Source organism: Xenopus tropicalis, chromosome 8, assembly GCF_000004195.4.
Source record: "Xenopus tropicalis strain Nigerian chromosome 8, UCB_Xtro_10.0, whole genome shotgun sequence".
NCBI lineage: Eukaryota > Metazoa > Chordata > Amphibia > Anura > Pipidae > Xenopus > Xenopus tropicalis.
In genome coordinates, this window is record NC_030684.2 from 12364275 (window position 1) to 12384332 (window position 20058).

General features: G+C 45.6%; 1 protein-coding gene across 3 annotated transcripts in view; it reads right to left on the minus strand.

Annotated features, from left to right (window-relative positions):
• Positions 1–2953: 2953 nt before the first annotated feature.
• The window catches only part of nup214 (nucleoporin 214), a 45636-nt gene continuing 28531 nt past the window's right edge, over positions 2954–20058 (minus strand). The window contains exons 19-36 of one of the 3 annotated variants that reach the window (XM_012969084.3): positions 19258–19425; positions 18613–18698; positions 17960–18043; positions 17122–17400; positions 16478–16633; positions 16250–16352; positions 15725–15800; positions 14729–14828; positions 14435–14534; positions 13437–13504; positions 11681–13339; positions 11523–11593; positions 10107–10269; positions 9121–9264; positions 4722–4893; positions 3833–3993; positions 3723–3747; positions 2954–3129 (exon numbers count right to left, since the gene is read on the minus strand). In XM_012969084.3, the coding sequence (XP_012824538.1) occupies positions 3096–3129; positions 3723–3747; positions 3833–3993; positions 4722–4893; positions 9121–9264; positions 10107–10269; positions 11523–11593; positions 11681–13339; positions 13437–13504; positions 14435–14534; positions 14729–14828; positions 15725–15800; positions 16250–16352; positions 16478–16633; positions 17122–17400; positions 17960–18043; positions 18613–18698; positions 19258–19425 (3649 nt within the window). In that variant the 3' untranslated portion in view covers positions 2954–3095. Of the gene's footprint in view, positions 3130–3722; positions 3748–3832; positions 3994–4721; positions 4894–9120; positions 9265–10106; positions 10270–11522; positions 11594–11680; positions 13340–13436; positions 13508–14434; positions 14535–14728; positions 14829–15724; positions 15801–16249; positions 16353–16477; positions 16634–17121; positions 17401–17959; positions 18044–18612; positions 18699–19257; positions 19426–20058 lie in introns of all 3 variants that reach the window. The other 2 variants (XM_002936191.5, XM_012969085.3) reach the window with 2 other exon arrangements.

Consider the following 20058-nt stretch of genomic DNA (forward strand, 5'->3'; position numbering starts at 1 on the left):
CCTGGCATTCCCAGTACCCAGAGGCACAAACAGCCCCCCAGCCCAATAAATAGTGACTGTCTGTGGCAACTTACAGCCCCCCTGGCATTCCCAGTACCCAGAGGCACAAACAGCCCCCCCCAGCCCAATAAATAGTGACTGTCTGTGGCACCTTACAGCCCCCCTGGCATTCCCAGTACCCAGAGGCACAAACAGCCCCCCCAGCCCAATAAATAGTGACTGTCTGTGGCACCTTACAGCCCCCCTGGCATTCCCAGTACCCCAGAGGCACAAACAGCCCCCCCCAGCCCAATAAATAGTGACTGTCTGTGGCACCTTACAGCCCCCCTGGCATTCCCAGTACCCAGAGGCACAAACAGCCCCCCCAGCCCAATAAATAGTGAGTGTCTGTGGCACCTTACAGCCCCCCTGGCATTCCCAGTACCCAGAGGCACAAACAGCCCCCCCAGCCCAATAAATAGTGACTGTCTGTGGCACCTTACAGCCCCCCTGGCATTCCCAGTACCCAGAGGCACAAACAGCCCCCCCAGCCCAATAAATAGTGACTGTCTGTGGCACCTTACAGCCCCCCTGGCATTCCCAGTACCCAGAGGCACAAACAGCCCCCCCCAGCCCAATAAATAGTGACTGTCTGTGGCACCTTACAGCCCCCCTGGCATTCCCAGTACCCAGAGGCACAAACAGCCCCCCAGCCCAATAAATAGTGACTGTCTATGGCACCTTACAGCCCCCCTGGCATTCCCAGTACCCAGAGGCACAAACAGCCCCCCAGCCCAATAAATAGTGACTGTCTGTGGCACCTTACAGCCCCCCTGGCATTCCCAGTACCCAGAGGCACAAACAGCCCCCCCAGCCCAATAAATAGTGACTGTCTGTGGCACCTTACAGCAGCCTGGCATTCCCAGTACCCAGAGGCACAAACAGCCCCCTCAGCCCAATAAATAGTGACTGTCTGTGGCACCTTACAGCCCCCCTGGCATTCCCAGTACCCAGAGGCACAAACAGCCCCCCCAGCCCAATAAATAGTGACTGTCTGTGGCACCTTACAGCCCCCCCTGGCATTCCCAGTACCCAGAGGCACAAACAGCCCCCCCCCAGCCCAATAAATAGTGACTGTCTGTGGCACCTTACAGCCCCCCTGGCATTCCCAGTACCCAGAGGCACAAACAGCCCCCCCAGCCCAATAAATAGTGACTGTCTGTGGCAACTTACAGCCCCCCTGGCATTCCCAGTACCCAGAGGCACAAACAGCCCCCCCCAGCCCAATAAATAGTGACTGTCTGTGGCACCTTACAGCCCCCCTGGCATTCCAGTACCCAGAGGCACAAACAGCCCCCCCAGCCCAATAAATAGTGACTGTCTGTGGCACCTTACAGCCCCCCTGGCATTCCCAGTACCCAGAGGCACAAACAGCCCCCCCCAGCCCAATAAATAGTGACTGTCTGTGGCACCTTACAGCCCCCCTGGCATTCCCAGTACCCAGAGGCAGACAAGAGACTGCAGGCCAGTGACGGGGGCCCTTACAGACATAACATAGCCAAGAATGAGATTCCTGCAGCAGCGGGGGGGGGGTTCAGGGCTGTAGGAAAGGAAGGTTATGGGCCACAGGCACTGTAAGTTCTGAGCATTACAGGAAAGGGTGATACAGAACTTTGGGCAGGAAAGGTCAGGGGCACGAGCCACATTCCTTCTATATATAAATGGGGGGGGGGGGAAGAGATGTCGCTGACACCTGCAGGAAAGCTCACGTCTCACAGAAATAACTGGATTATTGAAATAGACACAGACAAGGAAGCCGCCGGAGTCTCACAAGGAACAGAACGATGCGGCTGATAATAGCGCAGGAGAAACAGCCCACGGTGAGGAACTGGTTAAACAGAACCAAGAAACTCTCCTTATCCAGGGTCCCACACAGTCCTTATGGGGGCGGGTCACCTTTTATTTATCTTTAGCTTAGTTATAGAATGTACAATTCTAAACAATGTTTCAATTGGTCTTCATTATTTATTTCTTATAGTTTTTGAATTATTTGCCTTCTTCTTCCAACGCTTTGCGGCTTTCAAATGGGGGTCACTGACCCCGGCAGCCAAAAAACGTCAGTGAAGCTCCAATTTTATGGTTATTGTTACTCTTTATTACTTTATTCCTATACCCGTCTCTCATTCAAACCACTCACTGGTTGCTAAGGCTATTTGGACCCTAGCAACCAGATAGCGGTTAACTCCAAACTGGAGAGCTGCTGAATGATTATTGAAATAATAAAATAAAAAAACTACAAATAAAAAATGAAGACCAACTGCAAATTGTCTAGGAATATCACTCTCTACATCATGACAAATCAAATAAGTCATGTGTTCATTGCAATACAAGATAAAGCATTGGATATTTATATACAGAAGCTTTTTATTGCATGGTCACATGTCCCAACAGCAGCCAATCCTCTGCTGAGAAATGCGGCTTTGTACCCTATAACCCTGGTGGCTCCACCAATGACACAGAAATATAATAAAGTGACAGAACCGTTATCCTGACTATAGAAACAGGTTTGGACAAGTGAACACATTTGCCCTAGGCCTTAGTTCTGTGGCTGTCAGACTTACAGTCCAAGCCACGCCCCCCATGGAGGGCCAGCCTCTGGCCGCCGCCCACTTGGCTTAAACCCCATTAAAGGTCTAGGAAATCATTTGCAGTGTGCAGGTCCTACTACCCATTTAACTACTTACCTGCCACAGAGCTCTTGTACCTAATGACTACTAAGCACCATGTATTCAGCCGTTGCTAGGCACTGTTTGCATACCAGCGACCAAAAAGTTCAATACAATTAAAAACACTTTGATCAGTTTCTTCCCGTTTTTTTCCCTAAACGACTTATCTAGCCATAATGATCCCTTTAGTTAAGAGGTTTGCCTTTATATAAGACCCCTGCCCCCCCACACACAAACAATACAACGTGTCAGTAACTAGAACAAAACCTTTTATTCTGGAACGTAAAACAGCGCATCCTACTGGACGGGGAATATATAAAAGGAGACTTGCTGGCGACTGTCCGTGGTGCAATATAGGGGGCACAGCGGGCAAAACTGGCAACTTCTTACTCAACTTCTCCAGCCTCCAAACCCAGGGGATGTGCTGTATGGGAGAGAGAATGTCACACTGTATATACAGGTACCGGTTTCTTTACCTTGGGTTCCGTTAGACTACAACTCCCAGAATGCTTCAATTTGGCTGCTACTTGACTTTGTGGAGAACTACAGCTTAACCATAGCAACCAATTAGCAATTAGATCTGAACAGTCACCTACAAGTTAGAAAACCAAAGCAAAGATCTGATTGGTTGCTAAGGGCAAAATCACCAGTGATGTTGGCTTATGTTCTATAAGAAATATAAATCCCAAAGTATGGCTGTTGGAGTAAAGATGAGCTGTGGCCCCTTGCTCTGGGGGACTGGCCCCCGAATCAACTAATATACCGATAACAGTTGGGATTGGTGGAAACACAATTATACGAAATGTAATGTGTGTGTGTAGCCACCTTTAGTAGCCAACTGCATACCAAGTAGCCTAATGTGTAATAGTATTAACCCTTGTAGAACCCCAGACTTCCCTATGCTACTGAAAGGCACGGGGGCCCCCCGTCCCATAGGTGGGGGTTACAAATACACATAGCACTGGGGGGCCCAGCATTATATAGGCTGAAGGCTCCTTATATATGACTGATACTTACGGATTGGAAACACCGAAGCCAAACCCTAGGGGACAAAGAGGAAGAGTTATTCAGAGGAATTCATTGGTCCGTGTGTATAAGCCAGTCACAAATAAGGAGCCACTACCTACCTCCAGGGTTCCCTGTGGCTCCTCCTGTGCCAGAACCAAACCCAGAGAATCCACTGCTCTGGCCTCCAAACCCAGGGCTCTGCTGGGAAATGGAGCCAAAGGTTGGGGCGTTTTGGGTGGCTAAGGTCCCGAAAGAAGCACCGCCGGTGTTGGTTCCAAATCTGTGAGAAGTCAGGTGTTAGAAACAGGAGGGTGGGAAGGGTACGGCCATGATATAAACATTACCTACTACTGGGGGTGTGGCCTTCTGTACATCGAGGGGGTCCTGCAGAACTGTACTTAGTACCTACGCTGGCATAGACCTATGGTATCTCTCTGTACAGGCTATGAGCAAACTTAGGGGGCTGTTCCTGCTGAATTGTGCTTAGTACAGGGGAATCCCTATGTGCATAGTTTTATGGTATCTCTCTGTACAGGCTATGAGCAAACTTAGGGGGCTGTTCCTGCTGAATTGTGCTTAGTACAGGGGAATCCCTATGAGCCATAGTTTTATGGTATCTCTCTGTACAGGCTATGAGCAAACTTAGGGGGCTGTTCCTGCTGAATTGTGCTTAGTACAGGGGAATCCCTATGCTGCCATAGTTTTATGGTATCTCTCTGTACAGGCTATGGGCAAACTTAGGGGGCTGTTCCTGCTGAATTGTGCTTAGTACAGGGGAATCCCTATGTGCCATAGTTTTATGGTATCTCTCTGTACAGGCTATGAGCAAACTTAGGGGGCTGTTCCTGCTGAATTGTGCTTAGTACAGGGGAATACCCATGATGGTATAGTTCCAGGATATTACTATAATATTTCCCTGTACAGGGTATGAAGCAAATTTATAGGTGCTGTGGTCACATGATCAGACTGAATATACACATTTTTGTTTAATTCCTGGGACAGACTTACCCAAATCCTCCGGTGCTGGAGGCAGAAGTCCCCTCGCCGAACACTTTGCCTCCCGCCGAGCCCAGAGGGCTTGAAAAGGCTGCCGCTGTACCGAATGCTGGCGACCCTCCGAAACCTGGGGATCCCCCAAATGTTGGAGGGCTGCCGAACACCGGAGCAGCGCCAAAGCCACCTGAGCAAAACAGAGGCAAAAAATAAAGGAGGAGGAGAAAGGAGACACAATTATACAATCATCATACACAGAGTAATAACTAACTGCTCCATACAGAACCTGGAGGCTAAAGCTGCTAATAAGGGCATTATGGGTAACAGCTATTTCTAAAATGTTTATATTTTGCCTGTAGTGTTTTTACTGTCAATAAAATTCCCACTCATATATAAAAACAAATATACAGAGAAGGAATGCTCTGGGCACACAATAAGCTGTACCCCCATACTGTACTGTCTAAGGGAAACACTATGGCACCTCCCTCCCATATGTATAAATACAAATATACAGAGAAGGAATGTTCTGGGCACACAATAAGCTGTACCCCCATACTGTACTGTCTAAGAGAAACACTATGGCACCTCCCTCCCATATGTATAAATACAAATATACAGAGAAGGAATGTTCTGGGCACACAATAAGCTGTACCCCCATACTGTACTGTCTAAGGGAAACACTATGGCACCTCCCTCCCATATGTATAAATACAAATATACAGAGAAGGAATGTTCTGGGCACACAATAAGCTGTACCCCCATACTGTAGTGTCTAAGGGAAACACTATGGCACCTCCCTCCCATATGTATAAATACAAATATACAGAGAAGGAATGTTCTGGGCACACAATAAGCTGTACCCCCATACTGTACTGTCTAAGGGAAACACTATAGCACCTCCCTCCCATATGTATAAATACAAATATACAGAGAAGGAATGTTCTGGGCACACAATAAGCTGTACCCCCATACTGTACTGTCTAAGGGAAACACTATGGCACCTCCCTCCCATATGTATAAATACAAATATACAGAGAAGGAATGTTCTGGGCACACAATAAGCTGTACCCCCATACTGTACTGTCTAAGGGAAACACTATGGCACCTCCCTCCCATATGTATAAATACAAATATACAGAGAAGGAATGTTCTGGGCACACAATAAGCTGTACCCCCATACTGTACTGTCTAAGGGAAACACTATGGCACCTCCCTCCCATATGTATAAATATACAGAAAATAAATTATCTTTGCACAGACAGAAGTACAGGTATGGGATCCCTCATCTGGAAACCCGTTATCCAGAAAGCTCAAAATAACGGAAAGCCCGTTTCCCATAGACTCCATTTTAAGCAAAAAATTAAGAATTTTAAAACGGATTCCCTTTTCTCTGTAATAATAAAACAGTACCTGTACTTGATCCCAACTAAGATATAATTACCCCTTATTGGGGGCAGAACAGCCCTATTGGGTTTATTTAATGTTTAAATGATTCCCTTTTCTCTGTAATAATAAAACAGTCCCTGTACTTGATCCCAACTAAGATATAATTACCCCTTATTGGGGCAGAACAGCCCTATTGGGTTTATTTAATGGTTAAATGATTCCCTTTTCTCTGTAATAATAAAACAGTACCTGTACTTGATCCCAACTAAGATATAATTACCCCTTATTGGGGGCAGAACAACCCTATTGGGTTTATTTAATGGTTAAATGATTCCCTTTTCTCTGTAATAATAAAACAGTACCTGTACTTGATCCCAACTAAGATATAATTACCCCTTATTGGGGGCAGAACAGCCCTATTGGGTTTATTTCATGGTTAAATGATTCCCTTTTCTCTGTAATAATAAAACAGTACCTGTACTTGATCCCAACTAAGATATAATTATCCCTTATTGGGGGCAAAACAATCCTATTGGGTTTATTTAATGGTTAAATGATTCCCTTTTCTCTGTAATAATAAAACAGTACCTGTACTTGATCCCAACTAAAATATAATTACCCCTTATTGGGGCAGAACAGCCCTATTGGGTTTATTTAATGGTTAAATGATTCCCTTTTCTCTGTAATAATAAAACAGTACCTGTACTTGATCCCAACTAAGATATAATTACCCCTTATTGGGGGCAGAACAGTCCTATTGGGTTTATTTCATGGTTAAATGATTCCTTTTTCTCTGTAATAATAAAACAGTACCTGTACTTGATCCCAACTAAGATATAATTACCCCTTATTGGGGGCAGAACAGCCCTATTGGGTTTATTTAATGTTTTATTGATTTTTTTTTTTAATTACGGAAAGACCCCTTATCAGGAATACCCTTGGTCCTGGGCATTCTGTATAACGGGTCCTATACCTGTATGTGTAAGTGCCAGACTAATAACCAGTTGCCAATGCCGACAGGCTATTCCCGCCAGTGCTTACTAATACACAGTAAGACTATTAGCTCTGCATGGGATAACATATTGCAGGCCAGTAAAACAGTGAAAGGTGTAGCCTCCCTGCTCCATACCCCAAAATTAAAAAAAAGAAAAGTTGCCCTTGAATTATTGATTGAAGTGGTTTGGAGATTTGGTTACGGCATGTTTATTAATGATCCGCTTATAACGAAGGCCAGGGGGAAGCCCGGCTGTATGAGGGCGGAGCTAAGAGACAGGGAAGGGAGTAATACATGGAGTCCCCATTGCTTCCTCAGCACGAGCCGAGTACTGGGAATAAATGTACATTCTCTAGCAGCAGAGAGCTAGCCTTAGTTACAGGGCACAGGAAGGACACGCTCAGACATTTCCTCGGCTACAAATTAATGTGTGGTTACTATGGGAAGGATAAGGCCTTCGTTTGGGCCTGACCCCAGAGCGGTGTTTGTGCAAAGCCACATCCCTCAATCCAATTATTGGTGACATGTTCTGCCTAGGCCTGAATCAATCACCAGCACCGCCGTGCCAGGACTTAGTAGTGTAAGGGTTTTAACCCCATTATAGGACCAATTGCCTAGTAATGGTGTCTGTAAGTGCACACAATAAGCTGTACCCTCATACTGTACTGTCTAAGGGAAACACTATGGCACCTCCCTCCCATATGTATAAATACAAATATACAGAGAAGGAATGTTCTGGGCACACAATAAGCTGTACCCTCATACTGTACTGTCTAAGGGAAACACTATGGCACCTCCCTCCCATATGTATAAATACAAATATACAGAGAAGGAATGTTCTGGGCACACAATAAGCTGTACCCTCATACTGTACTGTCTAAGGGAAACACTATGGCACCTCCCTCCCATATGTATAAATACAAATATACAGAGAAGGAATGTTCTGGGCACACAATAAGCTGTACCCCCATACTGTACTGTCTAAGGGAAACACTATGGCACCTCCCTCCCATATGTATAAATACAAATATACAGAGAAGGAATGTTCTGGGCACACAATAAGCTGTACCCCCATACTGTACTGTCTAAGGGAAACACTATGGCACCTCCCTCCCATATGTATAAATACAAATATACAGAGAAGGAATGTTCTGGGCACACAATAAGCTGTACCCTCATACTGTACTGTCTAAGGGAAACACTATGGCACCTCCCTCCCATATGTATAAATACAAATATACAGAGAAGGAATGTTCTGGGCACACAATAAGCTGTACCCCCGTACTGTACTGTCTAAGGGAAACACTATGGCACCTCCCTCCCATATGTATAAATACAAATATACAGAGAAGGAACGTTCTGGGCACACAATAAGCTGTACCCTCATACTGTACTGTCTAAGGCAAACACTATGGCACCTCCCTCCCATATGTTTAAATACAAATATACAGAGAAGGAATGTTCTGGGCATACAATAAGCTGTACCCCCATACTGTACTGTCTAAGGGAAACACTATGGCACCTCCCTCCCATATGTATAAATACAAATATACAGAGAAGGAATGTTCTGGGCACACAATAAGCTGTACCCTCATACTGTACTGTCTAAGGGAAACACTATGGCACCTCCCTCCCATATGTATAAATACAAATATACAGAGAAGGAATGTTCTGGGCACACAATAAGCTGTACCCCCATACTGTACTGTCTAAGGGAAACACTATGGCACCTCCCTCCCATATGTATAAATACAAATATACAAAGAAGGAATGTTCTGGGCACACAATAAGCTGTACCCCCATACTGTACTGTCTAAGGGAAACATTATGGCACCTCCCTCCCATATGTATAAATACAAATATACAGAGAAGGAATGTTCTGGGCACACAATAAGCTGTACCCCCATACTGTACTGTCTAAGGGAAACACTATGGCACCTCCCTCCCATATGTATAAATACAAATATACAGAGAAGGAATGTTCTGGGAGCACATGACCAGACTGCAATGCAACATGTACCATATGTACAATACCTGTCTTAGTGGGGCTGGGGAAGCCGAATCCCTGGGAGGCCACACTGCCACCTGCGCTGAATGTTCCCGAGGGTTTCTCCCCAAACGATGTGCCGCCAAACCCAAAAGACTTGGCTCCACTGTTGCCAAACAGGTTGCTGGCATCTGCAATTAATAGGGTGATCAGGGCATCACTTCTAAAGCACACCACAACATCCAAACTGGTCAGATTTAGTACTCTCACCATTTGCCTTTGATATTGCTCCCAGCAGCCTCGAAGTAGGCGTCTATTTTTACATTTTTGGCCTAGACTCCGTTTTAGTTCAAGCAGAGCCTCCTGTAGGCTAGCAGTCCATATGGGGCTATCGAATAGCCAATCACAATCTTTATTTGGAACCCCAAACACATGCTTGTGTGGCTCACCAACACTTAATTGGCTCACAACTAAAATAGGTTATGGATCTTGTCTCTAACAGCACTAGTCCATTGAAATTTGCCGGCTGGTTGCTATGGATAAACAGTAAAGTAATAAAACTGTAGCTTTACAGAACCATAGACTTTGGCTGCTGGGGTCTGGAAAGCAGCAGTAGGAGAAAGCAAATCATTCAAAAACTATAAAAAAAAAAACCTAAAAAAGTTGCTAAGAATAAGCCAATTTATACCTGTATATAATAAGTTTGGGTTGTACAGGTGACCTATCCCTTTAAATGCAGGAAGAAACCCTTTGGAAGTCAGCGAGGCAGTAATTTTTCCAGACATCTGCAATGCAGAGAGTGTCTCCCAGCTCCTCAGACACTGCTACCCACAGGGAGTTCAAGAGCAGCCAGAACCACTATCTGCTACATTCATCAAGGAGATCCAATAGCCTGACAGCAGAATCACCATGTGACCTACTTCAGCTATTGTCCCTATAATAACCTCACAAGCCCTTACCCCTATAAAGCTTTTATTAATAGGCTGTATGTTTGCAGGTATGGGCGGCTTCAGCTGGAACAAGTGGCACTTACTGGATGCATTGGCTGCACCAAAAGTAGAGGAACCCGGGGAACCAAAAGGATTCTTGTTGGCAGCTTCCTGGCTGGGTTTTGCTCCGAGGCCGCTGAATAACCCTCCGGTACCCGCTCCACTGCTTCCTGCTCCAAATAGGCCCCCGCTGGAAGGAGCCGACTGCTGCAGAAACACAGGGGATACTGTGAATTATAGAATATACACAGTACTGCATATCCTAATGTAATGCATTATTTAGGCCTAGGTAGAAATACATTTAAAAAGGAGACACTTGGACTTTAGAGAACCATGCAGGAGGTTTCCGTGTCATACCAACAGGTATCAGATTTATGAGTGTTCCACAGAATACAAAATATAGGTAAATTAAATTTATTTTTGGAAAACAAAGGCCAAACATCATAGGCCATAAATCCCATTAGATGAGAACCAGTCCCTTGCTTTTGTTTAGGCAAGGACAAAGGGAAAGTGTTATTGGCAGTCAGGAAAGGAAAACCAAACTGAACTAGGGCAGGTCCCCCCCATCTCATTCCTGTACTTTAATTTGGCCACCCCGGTCCCATGAACTTTTAAATCATAATCATTTACTGCTGGTCTAGTACTCAAATGGGCCACCCCTTTCCTGTCCTGGTACAACAGAAGCTACTGTTGTGAACCATTCACATTGGTATTAAGGTGAAGATACACAGAGCTTCCAGTAGCAGCTACTTGTCATAGCTACTAAAATAGACAATGCTGATCATTTACTAATAATTGTCTATACGTGTGTTTTAGCAGAGGCAATTCTCAGTATTGTCTATGGCAGGGGATTTTCTGTAGCTCAGTAGCCATGAAAAAGTAGCTGCTACTAGTAGCTCAGTGTGTCTTTACCCTTAAGGAGCTTGAATGGGAAGCACATGTGTATTGCAAGGCCCTTTATATTATAGACCCCAAGCACAGAAAGCAATTAAACATTGGGGTTTACTGTGAATTTATCCTCTTGTGGCATCAGCTCTGAAGCTAACAGTACATGGGGCATTGTGAAAGTTGCTGTAAGTAGGCAGAAAGCATAGAAAACTAAGGGAAAAGTGGTGCCTAAACTCATCCCACATAGGGGGAAGCCATAGAACAACAGTCTACCCAGGATAGGCAGTATAGGAACATCCTCTGGTGTCCAGATAAGTCTGGAACTTCCACAATGATGATTGATTGACGAGATCTTAACCTCCTGAGGACACTAGAAAAACTGGTCCATGTGCAGCTGAGCTTGGGGGTATAACTAAGATGGAGGTGCTTCTTCTCCTCTAGTGTCCTGCCTCCAAGTCATACAAGCTATACCCCATTGTTCCTGTCCCCACCCAACGAGATGTGAGAGAAAACAGTGTTTTCTCAGTTTGCATGGTACGTGTGTAGGTTACGATAAACACACAAATCCTTACCTGTCCAAAGACACTGGTGTTTCCACTCTGAGACTGACTGAACAAGGAACCAGAAGAGCCGGAAGCAAATCCTACAAAAGCAGAAACCATTATTGACTGGTACATATATTTGAAGGCATTTATAGCAAAAAAAGGGATGGTTGGTGACACACCCTTACCTGCTGGTTGGCCAAAACCAAACACAGAAGATGAGGTGGTGGTTGTAGAGGAGCTGGCACTTCCAAACACAGGGGCAGCTTGGGGGAATGTGGCACTCTGCCCAAAGACTGGAGTACTGCTTTGTCCGAAGAGTCCTCCTGAAGTGGATGTGCCGCTAGTATTGGAAGGTTGCCCAAAAGAGAAGGAACTAGCACTGCTTGTGCTTGCAGCACTGCCAAAAAGGCTGCCGGCGCTAGATGTAGCTGTTGATGCTGGTGGTTGCCCAAAAGCCGGCTGGGCCCCAAAAGCAGGCTGTGCAAAAGGAAAAGTATTTTGGGAGTTGGGAGGACCTTTCCACAATGAAGGAGCTTGGCCAAAGGAGGGCTGTCCAAAGCCTCCGCTCCCACCTGTCGTACCAAATGTAGATGTGCCAAATCCTGTACTGGCTGTTGTACTAACGGAACTGCTGGTCGGCTGAGCAAAAGGAGAGGGAGTTGAACCAGAAGCTACGGCTTGGCCGAATACTGGGGTGGACACCGCTGCTGGAGTGGACGCTGCACTTGCAGTTGATTGAGGAAACGCAGAACTTGCAGCAGTTGGCTGTACTGGTAGAGATACAGTCTGTGTGTTTTCTGCAGCGGGAGCAGCAGCAGCAACGGGGGGTGCACTTGTAACCAGCACTGGCACCTGGGAGGAAAGGCCTACAGCCGGGGTACTTGCTGAAGGGGTTTGAGATGCAACCACTGTGGATGTGAAAGCTACATTCTGACCTGAAATGACCGAGGTAGAGAGAGGGGGAACCGCCGCTCCTTCTACCTTTGCATCAGCTGTGGGAGGAATTGCAAGAGTTGGTACAGGTGGGGGCAAAACAGTGGCAGTTGTTGCTGCAGGAGTCACTGTGGCAACCTGTTCGGCAACTGACTGACTGGTCAGTGCTTGTTGCTGGGAAGTGGATGAATCTGCAGGTTCAGACACAGGTTTTATTGGCTGCTTAACATCCAGTCCGCTGTTGACAGGAGCTGAAGGAATTGTTGTTGCTGGGGCTGGAGCTGTGGAAACCAGGAGGCTTTGGAACGAGGCCGGAACTGCAGAGGTAGCTCCCGTTGAAGCGGCAGTGCTCTGTGGCAGCCCAAAAGAGAAGGCTGGCTTGTTGCCACTTTGGGTGAATGCACTTGCTGCAGATCCTGTACTTGTTAACTGCGCATTTCCAAATAAAGAACCAGAGGTGCTGCCGGTTGAGGATGGTGCTTCTCCAGCCTTCGCTGGCTGCGGAGCTCCACTAAAACTAAACAAACCAGCGTTACTGGGCAACTTGACTGGTTGTGCAGCAGGGGGCGCTTTGGCAACTTCTGCCTTGGACGCCTCATCAGCCTGACCAACACGCAGGCCTGAGAAGCTTCCTAAAGTCTCTCCACCTGAAAACCCTTGAAATAGGCCATCCCCGGGTTTGCCGATGGCTGCAGCAGTGCTAGTAACGGTGGATGAGGATGACACGCCTGTAACAACACTAGGTTTGCCCAATGTGGATTCCACGGTGGAAGTACTGGAGGTGGAGGAAGCAGTTTTAACTGATCCAAAAGAAAACGATCCTTCTGCCCCAGGACCAAATAAAGACTTGCTGGTACCTCCAAACACAAAGGAGGATGGTTGGTTGGAATCCCTTGCAGCGGTAACAGAACCTGAAAAAGGAAAGAAAATTGCAGTCCATCATATCACCATGATAGTAGTTCAAGCAGAACAAGAACAGTAATATATATATTTTCCAGGGTGAGTTACCTGCAGAGCTGCCTCCCATGGCAGAGGTTGTAACAGGAGCAGAAGATACACTGTTGAAACTGAAACCACTGCTGTGAACACAAAAATGGAAGTGAGAGAATGAAGATGTTTTTTTTTCTTATAGTTACAAGTTATAAGCATTCATCTGCTTCAGGGACACTGCAAGCCCTGTTTCAGAAGTCACTGTTGGAATAGTTTAGTCGGACTGGGGGACCAATGATCCACTCGGAACCTAACTCAAGGGCCCACCACCCAGAAACCGCTGTTCCTGTTCCACTTTTTACTGTGCATTCCATAGTGGAACACATGGCAGCAGAGTCGTGCTGGCTGGGATCGCTTGCTTGCGAGTAGGTGGCAGGGCGACACAGGGTCCAGTATCCCAGTGGGCCAGTCCAACTCAGCCACCACTGGCCTCTAGCAGTAAAGGGCTCTTCCTCCAAAAAAAACATGCCTGCAATAGCATCCCATTTTCATTTCTGCTAACTCATAGCACACAATCTTGGCTGCTGTCGGAAGCTTAGCTACTCACCAGCAGCCCAGAGCACACTGAGCATGTGCAGTGTCACTGACACAAAAAGATGGCCGAACAAGAACCAAAATGGGGAGCTATTTTAAGGCCTGGATCATTACAGTTATAGGACGCCTGGACTTCACGGCTGGTACATTAAGTTCAGTATATAAACTACAGCACTATAAGGCACATTCGTTTTTAGGCTTCGGTTCTCATTAAATTTAAACTCCCAGCACAGCGTCGGACTGGGCCGCCGGGGTACCAGGAAAAAACCCGGTAGGGTGTTGGGTGCCTCTGTGTGGGGGGGAGTGAAGACGGCGGGGGCCATTGGGGGGTGCAGGGGCCCCTGAAGCAGAAGCCCCGGTGGGCCCTGCACCCCCCAGTCTGATCCTCCCTTAATCCCACCTTAAAACGGATACTTTCTTTTCTTCTACACATTGAGATTCCGTCTCATATGGAGACAGACTGCAGTCAATAGGCCACTTACCTTGCAGCGGAAAAGGAAACAGGCTTGTTGACCTGTGAGGCAGCTGTAGAGGCAGCAGGAACCGGGGTTGCTGGAGGATCAGATTTTGGGATTGCTTGCACTAGAGAGAGAGTAAAGGGTTATCATTAGAACACAGCTGTCCAATCCAAACGTGCTTATGGCTGGTAGCAAATAAACTGCTTTTAAGGCAAGGCAATGATAGTGTGTCATAAAATATGTAGTGATCTGCAGCAAGTTCCTCTGAATTCCAAGTTTATAACGCATACCTTGCCCTTGCACATCAGAGCCACTCACCTGCGGCTTTGTTGGAGGCGGATCCCTGCCATGTTTGAGGAGCGATACCGGTTGCAGATGCAGGTGCAGGCTGATTCTTCAGTGGACCAGCTGGGGCGGCCTAGGGAGTATTTATTTTTCATGAGTTTTATTTGCTTTGGGGTAATGCTGCTTATAAATAACAGTAAAAGCAAAGCGAATGCACAGCTATTTGAAGCCAAGGTCTTTGAGAATTATGACTTCCAGAATGCTGGGATATGTAGTTCTGCAAGGCCTGAGGCACTTACTTGTATCTATAGTATAAGCAGTCAACCTATAAAGTTAGCATAAGCATATTGAATAATGAGGGAATAGGATCATATTAGGGGTCTGGGCTGACACAATGGTAGAGGGCTGTATCAATGGTGCTATGCAGCCATCATCCAATAGGCAATAACCAGACAAATTCTGCAAATCATTGAAAAAATAGATTAAGAAAGAGAATCTCTAAGTTATTTCCCACTGATAGGTCCTGAATCAATATATTACAAGGAATGACATATTTCAGTGAAATAAACAACCATTTATTGGCTCAAAATTAAACCGAAAATTAAAAAAAAAGCAAACATATTAAACATACTACATGCTTCAATGGTGCGAAATGCGTTAGGAGAGTGGGTACCATGAGGCACTGGGATGCACCTATCCATCGTTTGGTATAGTATGTTTAATTTGTTTGCTTTTTTTGAATTTTCGATTTAATTTTGAGCCAATAAATGGTTGTTTATTTCACTGAAATATGTCATTGCTTGTTCAAATTCTGCAAATCGGATGCAACGGCCAATCTGAAAGTGACAGAGGCCACACCTCCCATCCCTTTTTCATGCTTAGCATCCAAGTGCACATGATGACTGGACAATCTGCAACAGGAACCAGCCCACGTGGTTGCTTAAGCATTAGGGGTCTACTGTCAAGCAGTCCAATAACATAACTTAGCAGGAAAAGCAGAACACTTTAATGAAAAAAATGAATCCGTACCTGCCGTGCTGGGACTGACCCAACTGTGGCCAAGACTTGGTGAATCACCTGGGCAGCTGATTGGGGAACTGACGGCCTGTTTAAAAACCAAAAACAGAGATGAGGGATTAATACTGAGGGTAATTACTATATAATACAGTAACACCAAACCAGAAGCCCTCCAGAGTTTAGAAACAACTCCCATCACCCCGGACAGACCCACTGCTGGTAGAATGTTGGGAGTTGTAGGTCAACACCTGGATGCAGATGCTTGCTGTGGTGCTAAAGGCAGAGTTATAAACATCACAACTAATGGTGCCTGAATATGGCAGATCAAGTGGACATGCATAGGTGAGGTAGCACGGCATTCTCCATTTTGTAACATGAAATGCTCTGGCAAAATCAGTCATGTTATCGGTGCAGTATGGGTTCCTTTGCACACAGACACAGTGTTGTCAGTAAAAAGAGAAAGCTGGGAGATTATCGTTAGCTTCTAATCAGATAGAGTGATGGCGCCACCTGCAGGTAGGTTGCTTTACTGCTTACCCTATGACCGTGGGAATGGTTGGGCCAGGCCCGTTATTCTTTAGCTCTTTCACGTTGACCACTTGGGGAACAGTCTGTAAAGTGGATTCGGTCAAAGAGGCAGCTGAAAAAGAAGATAGGTGGATAACTAAAACTCCCAGCATTGGATATGGATACTTAGTAAGATGGGATGCTACAAGTGTGTGAGTGGGGGGGGGCAACTTCCAGCAATACAGAAAGGAGGGTTACCTGGAATCTGATTGGCTGTTTGTCTTCTTATGGCGGCCACAGCAGCTTTCTGTGCAGCTGTTACGGTGGGGGCGCCATGTTTGACAGTCTTGGTGGCCATCATGGTGCTATCAGCTCCTTGTGGAATCACTCTGATCGACTGTGATGGAGCTACAGCTGCAACAACCAAATAATGCAAGAAATCAGCTCTTTGTGACCTGTAGCTTAGGTAGATATTAGCTTGCAGCTGCATTTTAACCCACTGCCACTGAGTAGTTTGCTATTCTAACTATGCACCACCCTCCTCGCTACTTTGCCAATGACACCCATCTGACCAATGGAATTCTTTAGAGCAAAGGTGGCGATACACGGCCAGATCTGCTCATTTGGTGAGGTCGCCAAACACACAGATCTGGGCTAGATTTGGAAACCCACATATGCTGGGCCAATCAGGCTGGTCTGAATGAAATGAAATCATCCACTGTGGTTTATGAAGACCCTCAAAAAGACTACATCAACGTACTGATGCATGCCTCATCAAATGGATTTTCAAACCTGCCCAGTTATATCTAGATTATTTTTCACCAGACATACTTTTTCCAGTACTTAGAAAGAAGAAAACACAAGTCTATGGAAGGCATCTCTAGAAGCAGATAAGTACTTACGTGTGCTTGTAGCAGGCCGTACACCTGATTCCAGTTTACCAAAGGGTATAGAAGCCGTGCCAAGGCCGGGCTGCACAGATGTTGTACGAACCACAGCGGCATGCTTGGGCACTCGAACCGGGGTGGCCTCTGGTGGAGGGGTCTCCTGCCTTTCTATTTCTCTAGGTGGTGGGTTCCTGTTGTCATTATCAGCCACGTCGGACAGGGAAGATGTCGAGCTTACGTCATCCAGGTCTTCGAAGAAGCTCGGGGCCAAGAAAGCAGAACGGGAAAGATTGGCTGCAAGCAAAAATGGCTCGTTATGGTCAGGGTGTATTTATTTTATTATGAATTTCTGGCTTGGTGCAAGTATTGATTATATAAAACCCAGAGCCTTCTATAGGCTGCCAGTCCACATAGGGGCTACCAAATAGCCAATTATAGCTCTTATTTGCACCCCCAGAACTTTTTCCATGCTTGTGTTGTTCCCCAACACTTCTTCCACTTAAATGTGGCTATAAAAGGTTGGGGATCCCTGCCATGGACAGTCACTATTTATTGGGCCTGTGAGGGGCTGTTTGGGCCTCTGTGTACTTGAAAGGCAAATTATCTCTCTCTCTTCCACTCTTACATCAGGCACAGTCATCTATCAGCAGCAATTTTATCCAAATATGCACGGGTTACTGATCATATACATAGAATTTCTGCCATAAAGCATGGCCAAACTGTTGTACGTTCCACCATGCAAACAAAGAAATGGACTAATGTTTTTATGTTACCGTTGCCTATTCATAGGAATTTTAAAGAGATTTTCTGCCACAATGGCTCTATACATTATCTCTAATTAATGAAAAGGTACCTGGAGCCAGAGATCGAACAGGAGGAGTTTTCCTCTTAGTTAGAAAGTTTCTTAGCTGACATTGCTTCACTGTGGACAGTTTGGCTGCAAATGGACAAAGAACAGCTTAAGTCAACATAACTATGATAACACAACACAAATGCCACGGAAATGACCAATCAGAACCTGGCAATTGCCATAGAATGGATCAATTAGCATCTTTCCATTCCCGCTTGATTAGAGGACAGACAGGCAGCGACCCCAGCCACAAACGTATAATGAAACATGGCAGAATGCTTGCTGGGGTTTGAAGAGCAACAACTTTCATGCATTGCTCAGAGAATAAGGCACCCTTTGTTTCATTGTGTTTATTTATGTTGGTCAGTTTAATGGCCCTTTAAGAGCGGTAAACATCTGGTGAGAGTAAACTAGTGAATCCTGCGAGACCTTTGGATTAGCTGAGTCATACTCTTATAAAAACGTGACGCTACAGCCAGAAATCTGTTTTCTTCAAAAAACAAACCCAGTGGAAAGAGAGAGTCATGCATAGAGCTCAGAAGGGGGCCAGGAAACTGGACCGACCCCATTGGAAAACACCAGGAATCCAGTAATGACCTTAACGGGAATGGGTTAATGAAATCAAACACTGGGTAGTAACTTAGACTATTACTTACCAGGCAGTTTGGGCTGTTGTTTTGTTTGTGTATCTATGGCGGTTTGTGCCATTGTTTTCTGCAGGTTTTCCAACTCAACATCAAAGCTGTGAAGGTTAGAGATCAAAACTGGCATTATTTTATTTTGAAAGGGGTGGTTCACCTTTATGTTAACGCTTTCCTTTCTCTTCTGACTCTTTCCAGCTTTCAAATGGGGGTCACTGACCCCGGCAGCCAAAAACTATTGCTCTGTGAGGCTCCAGTTTTATTATTACTGGTACTTTTTCATACTTATCTTTCTATTCAGCCCCTCCACTATTCATATTCCCATCTCCAGTTTAAACCACTGGCTGGTTGCTAGGGTAAAGAAGACCCTGGCAACCAGATAGCTGCTAAAATACCAAAAGGAGAGCTGCTGACCAACTGCAAATGGTCTCAGAATATCAATGTCTGCATATTAAAAGTTAATTTAAAGCTGAACAACCCATTTAAGGTCACTAGGGCAGCTACGTCCAGCCTGTTTTAGTGGACTACAACACCCAGCCAGCTTTTTGATTATATGCTGGGGAGTGAATGGAATTGCAGTCTGGTAACAACCAGGTGGTAGCGCCATGTTAACACTGGCAACCAATCAAGGCAGAGAAAGAGACTGGAAAATTCTCTCACCTTTTGTTGCTGGAGTCTGGAACGTTCCACTGAGAGGTCTGGTTGTACAGCCGCAGGTTCTGCAGGTTCTCGACCAGTTGCTCCAACTTGGGTCTTTGCTGGTTGATGATCTCTTGATGGTTTGCCAGTGTGTTGTATAACGTCTCTCGCTCGGGAATAATAGTGCCCCTGAAAGAACAGAAGCCTAAAGGAGACTGGCTATGGTTGAGGGGGTGGGCATACCGGCTTGGGTAAAGGGGCAGCATTTTAGTTTCTAACTTACCTTCTCTTACCACCTACAGGCTCTTTAGTACAAAATCCTATCTATTTATAAGGAGAACGATGACTCCCGTTTAGGCTTATGGCACACAGGTGCATAAATTTTACCTTTGGCCACCAACACAAAAGGCCCAATCAGGATAATCCAATCATTTTGCACCCAGCCCAGTCATTGGATCATAAGCTGCCAGGAGAGGACTGCATTTAAAGGGGACTTCTCACCCACACATACAAAGCTGTATAATAAAAGTCCTTTTGCAAATTAAGGGATGGTTTACCTTTAAGCTAACTTTTAGTTTGTTATAGAGTGACCTATTCTAAGCAACTTTTCAATTGGTCTTCATTATTTATTTATTTTATAGTTTTTGAATTACTTGACTCCTTCTTCTGGGGGGGGTCACTGACCCCGGCAGCCAAAATCTATTGCTCTGTGAGGCTACAGTTTTATTGTTACTTTTTGTAACTTTCTTTTCTATTCAGCCCCTCTCCTATTCATTCTTTCATGCAAACCACTTTCTGGTTGCTAAGGTAAGTTGGACCCTA